Source organism: Rhinichthys klamathensis, unplaced genomic scaffold (genome assembly GCF_029890125.1).
Source record: "Rhinichthys klamathensis goyatoka isolate OS25496 unplaced genomic scaffold, OSU_Roscu_1.1 h1tg000496l_1, whole genome shotgun sequence".
Taxonomy (NCBI): domain Eukaryota; kingdom Metazoa; phylum Chordata; class Actinopteri; order Cypriniformes; family Leuciscidae; genus Rhinichthys; species Rhinichthys klamathensis.
This window is the reverse complement of record NW_026606979.1, coordinates 42,258-55,000: the sequence shown is the minus strand read 5'-3', so window position 1 is coordinate 55,000 and position 12,743 is coordinate 42,258. Positions and strand designations below refer to the sequence as shown.

General features: G+C 45.2%; 1 protein-coding gene across 1 annotated transcript in view; it reads left to right on the top strand.

Moving 5' to 3' along the window:
• cog3 (component of oligomeric golgi complex 3) overlaps nt 1-7,794 on the top strand; it is a 34,770-nt gene extending 26,976 nt beyond the window's left edge. The window contains exons 18-24 of the mRNA XM_056237692.1: nt 580-668; nt 1,011-1,145; nt 3,815-3,890; nt 4,422-4,544; nt 6,043-6,047; nt 6,323-6,421; nt 7,472-7,794. Of these exons, the coding sequence (XP_056093667.1) occupies nt 580-668; nt 1,011-1,145; nt 3,815-3,890; nt 4,422-4,544; nt 6,043-6,047; nt 6,323-6,421; nt 7,472-7,498 (554 nt within the window). The 3' untranslated portion in view covers nt 7,499-7,794. The remainder of the gene's footprint in view (nt 1-579; nt 669-1,010; nt 1,146-3,814; nt 3,891-4,421; nt 4,545-6,042; nt 6,048-6,322; nt 6,422-7,471) is intronic.
• The last annotated feature ends 4,949 nt before the right edge of the window (nt 7,795-12,743 follow it).

Below are 12,743 nucleotides of genomic sequence, written 5' to 3'. Positions count from 1 at the left end.
AAATCTGAAGCAGCTCAACTGTTTTCCACACTGATAATAATCATAAATGTGTCTTGAGCATCAGATCCTCATATTAGAGTGATTTCTGAAGGATCATGTGACACTGAAGACTGGAGTAATGATGCTGAAATTCAGCTTTGATCACAGGAATAAATTACACTTTACTGTATATTCACATAGAGAACAGCTGATTTACACTGGAGTAATATTACACTGTTTTACTGTATTTATGATCCAATAAATGCAGCCTTGCCAACACAATAATAAATTACATTTTAAAAATAAATTCAAACAGAAAACAGTTGTTTTACATTTGAGCATGAGAGACTTCTTCTAAAAACATAACAATCTTAACGATCGAAAACGTTTGACCGGCAATGTATAAATAATCAAAAAAATAGTTTTTTGTCTTTTAAAACCCAATTAGAGCGTGTTATCTTTTAAAAGCCCAGGATGGCCTCTTACACATACTGAATAGTGAGATGGTTGTGTTCTGTGATGTGTGTGTGTGTGTGTGTGTGTAATATCAGTGAAGAAGCACCAGATGGCAGAGTAACACCAGTGTCTCTTCTTCCTCAGACGCCGCTTTCAAGATCTTCAACCCCAATGCCTTGCACCACTTCTTCCGGCTCAACAGCCATAACGCCATCCTGGAGTTCCTGCTGGAGGTGACGTCTGTGTTCGTTTAATATTCAGCAATATTAAGGATCTCCTGCATTGACAGCATTATATGAGAGCTGGACAATGACATCACGGTTTTCTCCAGAGCCGCTATATATATATAAATTAACTTAATTAATAACTCTCATACAACAGAATGAAGCATCACTGATCTTCCTTAAGCTGGACTGACGCTATTCTCTTCTGGAAACAAACTTTATTTTCCTGTTATCTCTGTAAAGCACTGTATGAATGAAGAGACTTGACTTGTGTTCACACCGGATTCCTCATCCGTAACGAGTGATTTGTGTCCTGTTTGAGTCGCTCCTCACGAGCTCGTGTTCTCACAGGGTTCTCCGGAGATAAAGGAGCATTACATCGACTCGAAGAAAGAGGTGGACCGGCACCTGAAGTCCAGCTGTGAGCAGTTCATCCAGCAGCAGACGCACACGCTCGTGGGAAGCCTGGAGGACTTCCTCCGCAAGGTCAGAGCCAGAGGGCATTGGTGTATAGTGAGAGCGAATCTGCTTTTGTTCCATGCTCAAGTTCAAGTTTTTGCTTAAAACAAGCTAAATGATCTGCCAATGGGGTCAAATTATCCCCCCCCCCCCTTGAGATAAAAAAATCAATATATAATTTCTCTGGCCATTTTACTTCTCTACTAAATGCTTCTTGATTTTTTATATTTGGACTCTGTGTTCAGTGTGTGATGTTGCTGTTCCAGTTCTCCTCTATATCAGTGTCAGTGTTTCTGAACTCCTGAAACGCCTCCATTGTATCTTGAGTTTCTTCCGGAACGAACACGTCACAATATTCCTCATTATAATAATTAATGCGCAGAGTAAAGGGGCGGGGCCTGGTTGAGTTAGTCAGTAGTGTGTTAAACTCGGTTATGGAAAGGAGCGGGACATTTCCCAAACACACTCGAAGCGCTCGACCAATCACAACACACTGCTCCAGCCGACCAATCAGAGCACAGTGTGCTTTCAGGAGGAGGGGCTTCATAGAGACAGGAAGTAAACAGAGCGTTACTGGCAGACTGGGAAGAGAGGAGCCGCAACAATGGAGAATATGAGGAGAATAATCAACATTCAAGCAGGAAAACCTGTTCTAGTAGAGCCTGAAACTACATCACGACTCTGATAAAAGTTATAATATGTCCTCTTTAAAAAAGTTATTTGTCAGTAGAAATCTATGGAAGCTTGTTTCCGCCACAGAATAAAAAAATTAAAAAGGTAATTGGGCCTTTTTATCCTACAATTGCGTGATATAAAGTCAGAATTTCAAGAAATAAACTTAATTTGCCGTTTTTATCTCCCAATTCTGACTTTATAATACGCAATTGCGAGATAAAAAGTCCCAATTATCTTTTAAAATGTTTTATTCTGTGGCGGAAACAAGCTTCCATATAAATCAGACTCAATCAGTGGTTAGTGGGCACTTCTTCTCATTTAGTGTTTTAGTTTATCAATCAATCAATCAATCAATCTTTTATTTATAAAAGCACCTTAAAAACAACACTGTTGACCAAAGTGCTGAACACAATCTATAAATAAGTAACTTACAACAAAGGCACAACAAAGGAATAATAAACAATACCAGTAAACAATAGTACAAAAACTGAAAAAGTCAACCCTCAAACTGTATTAAAAGCCAAAGAAAATAAATAAGTTTTAAGACGAGATTTAAAAACAGGAAGAGACTCAGCCGATCTGATGTCCGAAGGCAGCTCGTTCCATAGTCTCGGAGCTGCCACAGCAAACGCACGGTCACCCCTAAGTTTACGTTTCGTCTTAGGAACGACCAGCAGTGCCTGATTAGTTGACCGGAGCGAACGAGTAGGGGTGTAGGGCACAAGCAGATCAGACAGGTACTGAGGGGCCAGCCCATGCAGACATTTAAAAACAAATAAAATAATTTTAAAATCAATACGAAACTGCACAGGGAGCCAGTGGAGGGATTGGAGAACGGTTGAAATATGGCCAAACTTTCGAGTTCCAGTTAACAGTCGAGCAGCTGCATTTTGAACTAGCTGTAGTCGTGTCATAAGTGATTTGCCAAGACCACTATAAAGTGCATTACAATAATCTAGTCGAGAGGTGATAAAAGCATGGATTAATATTTCAAAATCATGTTTAGATAAAATCGGTTTTTACTTTAGCTAATTGCCTTAGCTGGAAGAAACTGTTCTTTACCACTGCATTAATCTGTGCATCGAGCTTTAAACTACCGTCCAACTTGACTCCTAGATTTGTAACCACAGGGCTACTGTCACGTGTTAGACAACCCAGATCAACAGGAACTGTAGCAGCTGAGTCACTAGGAGCAAATAAAACAAACTCAGTTTTACTCTCATTTAAATACAAAAAGTTCATAGCCATCCATGCTTTCACTTCTTTCAGACACTCTAAAAAATTTTTTTGACTGACTTAGCGGCACATATATTTGGCAGTCGTCAGCATAAAAATGGAACGCGACATTGTAACTTCTAAGGATTGACCCAAGAGGCAACATGTATATTGAAAAAAGTAGCGGCCCAAGGACAGACCCTTGGGGAAACTCCGCACAACAAAGGAACCGAAGAGGACATAGCATCATTAACCTGAACTGAAAAACTTCTGCCGTCCAAATAGGACGTAATCCAGGCTAAGGCCGACCCCTTAATGCCCACATAATTCTCCAGCCGAGACAACAAAATTCTGTGGTCAACCGTATCAAACGCGGCCGTAAGGTCCAATAGCAGCAGAGCAACGGTGTCACCAGAGTCTGAGGCCAAAAGTATGTCATTTAAAACCCTCAGCAGAGCTGTCTCAGTGCTGTGGGCTGACTTAAACCCAGACTGGAAAATTTCAGTAATACCATTGTCGTTCAAAAATGTGCTTAACTGCAAATAGACAACTTTCTCCATAATTTTGTCTTAAAACTGAGTTTAATTTAAAGGTCTGTGGGTAACAGCGAATCCTCTCTCCTCTCTGAACCCCTCGTGTGTGTGTGTGTGTGTGTGTGTGTGTGTGTGTGTGTGTGTGTGTGTGTGTGTGTGTGTGTGTGTGTGTGTGTGTGTGTGTGTGTGTGTGTGTGTGTGTGTGTGTGTGTGTGTGTGTGTGTGTGTGTGTGTGTGTGTGTGTGTGTGTGTGTGTGTGTGTGTGTGTCACAGGTAGGAGCTTTAAAGACGATGGCTGTTGAAGGAGGGCCGACGTATAACCTGTCGCAGCAGCCGTGGGCTCAGCCTGGTGAGACACATCAATCATAAATCATAATCAGCCGATGGGTTACAGTGAGCATCGGAAACACTTTATATCGTTGAAGAGTGAATTTGACTGACATGTAAATTGCCTGTAAATTCACATATTACTTGATATTAATGTGAACAAGCAAAGGAGCATTGCAAAAAATGCTTTTCCTACTTTTTAATAAAATAAAAAATAAAAAAATTGAGTTTTTGCTTAAAACAAGCAAAATTATCTGCCAATGGGGTCAGAAAAATAATCTTGTTTTAAGCAAAAAATTTATTTATTTATTTTTATTATCAGAAAACAAGATATAGTTTTATGTAATTTTGCTTCTCTAGTAAATGCTTGTTGATATAAGAATTGTTAGATATTTGGACTGGAAACTAGACTAATACGGACTGTTTTTTACAGTGATCGTTATTCTGTTTCCTTGTTGTGTGATTTGTGCAATTAGACTATAACGAGTCAGAACTGAATATGCCATTTCTCGAGCGGGTTGTCTTGATGAGGATGTGTTATCTGTGCTTTCAGCCAAGATTAATGACGTTGTGATGAGCACCTACCGGATCCTGAAGAACAAGCTGCCAATCACCTTGCAGAGCCTGTCCCTGTATCTGGCCAATCAGGACACAGAGTTCATTCTGTTCAAGCCGGGTCAGGGTGAGTCACGCTTCAGATCAACTCCTCATATTATTGTTTATAAGTCTGTTTTCTTAAAGATGATCTGCCTAATCATACAATACTAGTTATGTAATCAAGTCTTGGTTTTAATTGACCTTTCCTTCGGTCACACACTGCAAAAAATGCTTTTCTTACTCATTGTTGTTTCCAGTCCAAATATCTAGAAATTCTTAAATCAAGAAGCATTTACTAGATGAGTAAAATATCTTATATCAAAAAAAATCAAGTTTTTGCTTAAAACAAGCTAAATTATCTGCCAATGGGGTACGAAAAAGAATCTTAATTCGAATGGAAAACAAGATTATTTTTCTGACCCCATTGGAAGATCATTTTACTTGTTTTATGCAAAAACTCACTTAATTTAGAAAAAAAAATTTTTTTTTGTTTACATATAATTTCTTATGTCATTTTACTCATCTAGTTAATGCTTCTTGATTTAAAAACGTTTAGATATTTGAACTGGAAACAAGACAAAAACACCAAGTAAGAAAAGCGTTTTTCTTTTAGTATCTTCAGTCTCTATGGCATCATTAGCATACTGAGGTGGGATTGGTCAGTGGGGTCTGAAGGCGGGGCCAAGCGCAGGTCAGTGGGGTTTGGAGGCGGGGCCAAGCGCAGGTCAGTGGGGTTTGAAGGCGGGGCCAAGCGCAGGTCAGTGGGGTTTGGAGGCGGGGCCAAGCGCAGGTCAGTGGGGTTTGAAGGCGAGGCCAAGCGCAGGTCAGTGAGGTTTGGAGGCGGGGCCAAGCGCAGGTCAGTGGGGTCTGAAGGCGGGGCCAAGCGCAGGTCAGTGGGGTTTGGAGGCGGGGCCAAGCGTAGGTCAGTGGGGTCTGAAGGCGGGGGCCAAGCGCAGGTCAGTGGGGTTTGGAGGCGGGGCCAAGCGCAGGTCAGTGGGGTTTGAAGGCGAGGCCAAGCGCAGGTCAGTGAGGTTTGGAGGCGGGGCCAAGCGCAGGTCAGTGGGGTCTGAAGGCGGGGCCAAGCGCAGGTCAGTGGGGTTTGGAGGCGGGGCCAAGCGTAGGTCAGTGGGGTCTGAAGGCGAGGCCAAGCGCAGGTCAGTGAGGTTTGGAGGCGGGGCCAAGCGCAGGTCAGTGGGGTCTGAAGGCGGGGCCAAGCGCAGGTCAGTGGGGTTTGGAGGCGGGGCCAAGCGTAGGTCAGTGGGGTCTGAAGGCGGGGCCAAGCGCAGGTCAGTGGGGTTTGGAGGCGGGGCCAAGCGCAGGTCAGTGGGGTTTGAAGGCGGGGCCAAGCGCAGGTCAGTGGGGTTTGAAGGCGGGGCCAAGCGCAGGTCAGTGGGGTTTGAAGGCGGGCCAAGCGCAGGTCAGTGGGGTTTGGAGGCGGGGCCAAGCGCAGGTCAGTGGGGTTTGGAGGCGGGGCCAAGCGCAGGTTAGTGGGGTTTGGAGGCGGGGCCAAGCGCAGGTTAGTGGGGTTTGGAGGCGGGGCCAAGCGCAGGTCAGTGGGGTTTGGAGGCGGGGCCAAGTGCAGGTCAGTGGGGTTTGAAGGCGGAGCCAAGCGCAGGTCAGTGGGGTTTGAAGGCGGGGCCAAGCGCAGGTCAGTGGGGTTTGAAGGCGGGGCAAGCGTAGGTCAGTGGGGTTTGAAGGCGGGGCCAAGCGCAGGTCAATGGGGTTTGAAGGCGGGGCCAAGCGCAGGTCAGTGGGGTTTGGAGGCGGGGCCGAGCGCAGGTCAGTGGGGTTTGGAGGCGGGGCCAAGCGCAGGTCATGTGACGCAGGATAACGAGGAGACTGTTCCCTCTGTTCCAGAATAACGTGCAGCAGGTTTTCCAGAGACTGCATGTGTTCCTGCAGGAGGAGTTCAGTGGAGAAGACCTGCAGATCATCGCCTGCCCCTCCATGGAGCAGGTGCAAATATTAGAATATAACATCATATTTCATATTTATTCACCACAGCAGTTTCGGCTTTCCTCCAGCCCGCGGAGGCAGTGGACTCGTGTTGTGTTGCGCACTTCATTCCACCAATCGTTGTTTGTTTTCTTCCTATTTATTTAAATCCAGATAATTGATTTACGAAACATCGATTGAAATTAAGGAACAAATTATACAAAACTTATGAAGTGGTCAAAAAATATCTCCCGACATATTGAATTAATCCCATTTCCACGTCCTTTATGACAGATCCCAACAGATTAAATTTAAACAAAACAAACAAATAATATCAGAAAATTGTAACAAAAATATGAAACCGAATAAATGTACTTAAATGGCTACAACAGCTCTACACAAGACAATGATGTCACTCTATGCACATTACACCAGCCAACAGCTGTGGATCGTCAGATTTATTGTTTTTAAAATAAGTCTTTTCTGCTCACCAAAGCTGCATTTGTCTGATTAAAAATACAGTAAAAACTGTAATATTGTGAAATATTATTATAATGTAAATCAGCTGTTCTCTATGTGAATATACAGTAAAGTGTAATTTATTCCTGTGATCAAAGCTGAATTTTCAGCATCATTACTCCAGTCTTCAGTGTCACATGATCCTTCAGAAATCACTCTAATATGAGGATCTGATGCTCAAGACACATTTATGATTATTATCAGTGTTGAAAACAGTTATTTACACTTTTATTCATGACTCTTTGATGAATAGAAAGTTTAAAAGAACAGCATTTATCTGAAATAGGAGCTTTTGTAACATGTTCAAACGTTTGTGGTCAGTAAGAATTTTTTTTATTTTTTGGGGGAAATAAATAAAAATGAATCAATACTTTTATTTATCAAGGATTAATTAAATTGATCAAAAGTGACAGTGAATGTTACAAAAGATTATATTTCAAATAAATGCTGTTCTTTTGAACTTTCCATTCTCAAAAGAATCATGAAATAAAATAGTACACAACTGTTTCCAACAGTGATAATAATCATGAATGTGTCGTTCTCCGTCCTCAGATCAGCCTCCTGCTGTCGGTGAAGTAGCCGGAGTTCGGATCAGCGGATCAGCTCTGGGAACAGAACCTCAACCTTCCAGAGATTCTGGAGACAAGCCAATGTTTATCACCACAGACTGTGTTTGACCGTTTGACCCGTTCCAGCGCTTAAAGACACTGTGTGTGTGTGTGTGTGTGTGACATTCATACTAAATCAGTTTGTACAGATTTAAATTATTGGAAGATGGGAATAATGAATTATGAATTATGTGTCTGTGCTGATGGAGGAGCGAGTCGATGAACGGGACAGTTGTCCAGCAGGGGGCAGTGTGTGTGTGTGTGTGTGTGTGTTTAAGGGATGAAAGGGGAGATCTAGACTGATAAGAGCATAAAGAAGAAGATTTATTATTTCTGCATTAATATCTCTCTCTCCTCTCTCTCTCCCTCTCTCTCTCTCTTCTCTTCTCTCTCTCTCTCTCTCTCTCTCTCTCCCCCTCTCCCTTTCCCTCTCTCTCTCTCTCTCTCTCTCTCTCTCTCTCTCTCTCTCTCTCTCTCTCTCCTCTCCTGTCTCTCTCTCTCTCTCTCTTCTCTCTCTCTCTCTCTCTCTCTGTCTCTCTCTCTCTCTCTCTCTCTCTCTCTCTGTCTCTCTCTCTCTCTCTCTCTCTCTCTCTCTCTCTCTCTCTCTCTCTCTCTCTCTCTCTGTCTCTCTCTGTCTCTCTCTCTCTCTCTCTCTCTCTCTCTCTCTCTCTCTCTCTCTCTCTCTCTCTCTCTCTCTCTCTCTCTCTCTCTCTCTCTCTCTCTGTCTCTCTGTGAGCTTTTTATACACACTTTGAGTTTGATATAATATGATATGAATGCCCTGTTCTGTCAGAGTGATAATCCTGAACTAAAGCTGCAGGTTTATGACACACTTGCCCTGACGCGTGTGATTTATTCCTATAACTGATATTCTATAGAACTGAAGGTTTGTAAATGAGATCCGGTCCAGTCGTCACGTGACGGAGCATTAAACATTGATTCAAATCTGTGCAGAAGCTTTATAAAAACTAGCTCTTTTTAAATTCCATACGCTTTTTAAAATGGTGTTTTAGGGCCGACATAAATCTTCATTTTTATTATTGCATTATGGGACGTTTCCGTTACTTCAGTGTCTTCAACCCTGCAGGAGAAGTTAAACACACTCCAGCGTACAGCGTCTCGAGACCTGAAGATGATTTATGGAATTAATAACCCATATTTGACATAGAAAACATCAAATCTTACATTGAAAATGTGCTTCATGCTGAAGTGAATCCATCAGGAACGGCACTTTCTAGATATTGATTTGACATATTTTATTATTATTAGAGTTTACTCAGACTAGTGTTGCTCATATTAATATTAGAGATATGATCAATCACTGTTAAAGTTCATCCGTCCTGCAGATTCCTCATATCATACTCTAATAGTTTAGTAAAACCAGCTCTCCACATGAACCAGCTCTGGCTGAGGCGTTCCCAGGCCAGTGTGGAGATATAATCTCCTGGGTCTTCCCCGAGGACTCCTCCCAGCTGGACGTGCCTGGAACACCTCCGTTTCAAATCAGATGAAACGATTACAAAATCGATCCTCGATCTTCGGCCTAGGGTACTCTGGTACCACGTACACTTATGAGCATCCTGATGTTCGAACATAGTGTTTGTTGTAGACAATCCATGACTAGCACAGAAGTCTAACAACAAACACCCACTCGGGTTCAGATCCGGGGGGGCGTTCCTCCCAATCACGCCTCTCCAGGTATCTCCATCATTGCCCACATGCGCGTTGAAGTCTCCCAGTAGAACTATGGAGTCCCCTATACTGGAGTCCCCTATACTGGAGTCCCCTATACTGGAGTCCCCTATACTGGAGTCCCCTATACTGGAGTCCCCTATACTGGAGTCCCCTATACTGGAGTCCCCTATACTGGAGTCCCCTATACTGGAGCCCCCTACTGGAGTCCCCTACTGGAGCCTCCTACTGGAGTCCCCTACTGGAGCCCCCTACTGGAGTCCCCTACTGGAGCCCCCTACTGGAGCCCCCTACTGAAGTCCCCTACTGAAGCCCCCTACTGGAGCCCCCTACTGGAGCCCCCTACTGGAGTCCCCTACTGAAGCCCCCTACTGGAGCCCCCTACTGGAGCCCCCTACTGGAGCCCCCTACTGAAGCCCCCTACTGGAGTCCCCTACTGAAGCCCCCTACTGGAGCCCCCTACTGAAGTCCCCTACTGGAGTCCCCTACTGAAGCCCCCTACTGGAGTCCCCTACTGAAGCCCCCTACTGAAGCCCCCTACTGGAGTCCCCTACTGAAGCCCCCTACTGAAGCCCCCTACTGGAGTCCCCTACTGAAGCCCCCTACTGAAGCCCCCTACTGGAGTCCCCTACTGGAGTCCCCTACTGAAGCCCCCTACTGGAGCCCCCTACTGGAGCCCCCTACTGGAGTCCCCTACTGAAGCCCCCTACTGGAGTCCCCTACTGAAGCCCCCTACTGGAGTCCCCTACTGGAGTCCCCTACTGGAGCCCCCTACTGAAGCCCCCTACTGGAGTCCCCTACTGAAGCCCCCTACTGAAGCCCCCTACTGAAGCCCCCTACTGGAGTCCCCTACTGAAGCCCCCTACTGGAGTCCCCTACTGAAGCCCCCTACTGAAGCCCCCTACTGGAGTCCCCTACTGAAGCCCCCTACTGGAGCCCCCTACTGAAGCCCCCTACTGGAGTCTCCTACTGGAGCCCCCTACTGAAGCCCCCTACTGGAGTCCCCTACTGGAGCCCCCTACTGGAGTCTCCTACTGGAGCCCCCTACTGGAGTCCCCTACTGGAGTCCCCTACTGGAGCCCCCTACTGGAGCTCCCTACTGGAGCCCCCTACTGGAGTCCCCTACTGGAGTCCCCTACTGGAGCCCCCTACTGGAGTCCCCTACTGGAGTCCCCTACTGGAGTCTCCTACTGGAGTCCCCTACTGGAGCCCCCTACTGGAGCTCCCTACTGGAGCCCCCTACTGGAGTCCCCTACTGGAGCCCCATACAGAACTCCATTCAGGGTTTCCAAGAAGGCAGAATACTCCGAACTGCTGTTCGGTGCATATGCACAAACAACATTCAGAGTTTCCCCCCACAACCCGACGGCGTAGGGAGGCGACCCTCTCTTTCTGTGAGTATCCCCTCACCCGCCCGGCGCCTCACACCCTGGGCAACTCCAGAGAAGAAAAGGGTCCATCCCCTTTCCAGGAGTACGGTTCCAGAACCGAGACTGTGCGTGGAGGTCAGCCCCACCAGATCTAACTGGTAGCGCTCCATCTCCCGCACAAGTTCCGGCTCCTTCCCCCACAGAGAGGAGACGTTCCACGTCCCCAGAGCCAGTCTCCGCTGTCCGGGTCTGGTCCGTCGAGGCCCCTGACTTTCACCGCCACCCATGTGGCAGCGCACCCGACCCCTGTGGATCTTCCTATGGATGGTGGGTCCAAAGGATGGAGAGGGGGGTGCGACGTTGCTGTTTCGGGCTGGGCCCGGCCGGGCTCCGTGGCAAACCCGGCCACCAGGCGCTCGCCGGCGAGCCCTCCCTCTGGGCCTGGCTCCAGATGGGGGCCCCGGGCTTCCTCCGGGCAGGGTCTCTCCTCCTCTTCCTCGTTTTTTCATCATGGGTCTTTATGAACCATTCTTAGTCTGGCCCCACACCTGGAACCACTTTGCCTTGGGAGACCCCACCAGGAGCACTAGGCTCCAGACAACACAGCCTCCAGGCTCACAGGGGCACGCAAACCTCTCCACCACGGCAAGGGGACGGTTCCCGGAGAGGAATTAAAGAAAACCGTTCCATGCAATTACAAGACTAAAATAAATAATTTCAATAAATGTTTTCTTGAATAGATTTAAAGGGTTAGTTCGCCCATTTAATACATGAAGATGTATGCAATCCTTCCCAGCACTATAGTGCACACACACTGACCCACTCTGTTGTCATCTCCCTGGTCAGAGTTCTGGCCGCTGGAAGTTTTTCAAGAAAGTACTCCCGGTTAGTTTCCGGGGCCTCAAAACTGTGCGTTTTTACGTGAAAAAAATATTTGCGTTTCAAAGCTTGATTAATTTACCACACAAAAAACACGCCAGACAAAATTCATACCTCAGTTTTAATCGGCACTATTTTCTTTCCATTTCTATCAATCCGCGCTGCTGTCAACGTCAACAGTGCGCACGTTCCGATCAGCTGTTGATAGCGCGACTCGCTGACAACTGTCTGACTGCGAAACTTCTGATGATGAAAACAATTTTAGCACAATGCCAGATGGAACAGATGATGATGAAAGTAATTTTAGCACAACGCCAAAGGGATACCTTTATGAACCGGAGTATACCGATGCCGAACTTCAGCAGATGGAGATAGAACGGGGAGAGAGAGAGCGAGAGGACAGAGATGAAGTTGTCGAAGGTTATGCTGGGCCCACAGCTGTAGCAAGAGCCAAGACGAACGACAAATGGTGGTGCACTTGTTCAAATTGCAACACAAAACCTCAATTGTGTGTGTGTTCAATCAAATAGTTTTCGTTGACAGCAGCGCGGATTGATGGAAATGGAAAGAAAATAGTGCCGATTAAAACTGAGGTATAAATTTTGTCTGCCGTGTTTTTTTGTGTGGTAAATTAATCAAGCTTTGAAACGCAAATAATTTTTTCACGTAAAAACGCACAGTTTTGAGGCCCCGGAAACTAACCGGGAGTACTTTCTTGAAAAACTTCCAGCGGCCAGAACTCTGACCAGGGAGGTGTCAGCAGAGTGGGTCAGTGTGTGTGCACTATAGTGCTGGGAAGGATTGCATACAACTTCATGTCTTAAATGGGCGAACTAACCCTTTAAGTTCACGCTTAGATCATCACTACAAATAGCATGTTAAAAACAATTATATTACATGCAGTAATAATAAATTATGTAATTCTGACACGAAGTAATTAAGTTAACTTATTTGTGTAAATTCAAGTGGATTAAACATAAGAAATTAAGTTGCAACAAAATGTTCAAGAATTGTGTTCGTATAACTGAGATGATGTACATTTTAATTTTAATTTGACTTATTTTAGTCATTTATTTATTTATATATTGCAATCTCTAGAACAGTGGAGCCCCATACAGAACTCCATTCAGGGTTTCCAAGAAGGCCGAATACATTAAAATGGTCATTATATATAATAATGATACATAATTGGAATAAACACAGATCATCTTCATAAATCATGAAATCAAAATGGAATTTTTCTTTTTTTTAAAGATGAATGAATGAATAAATACA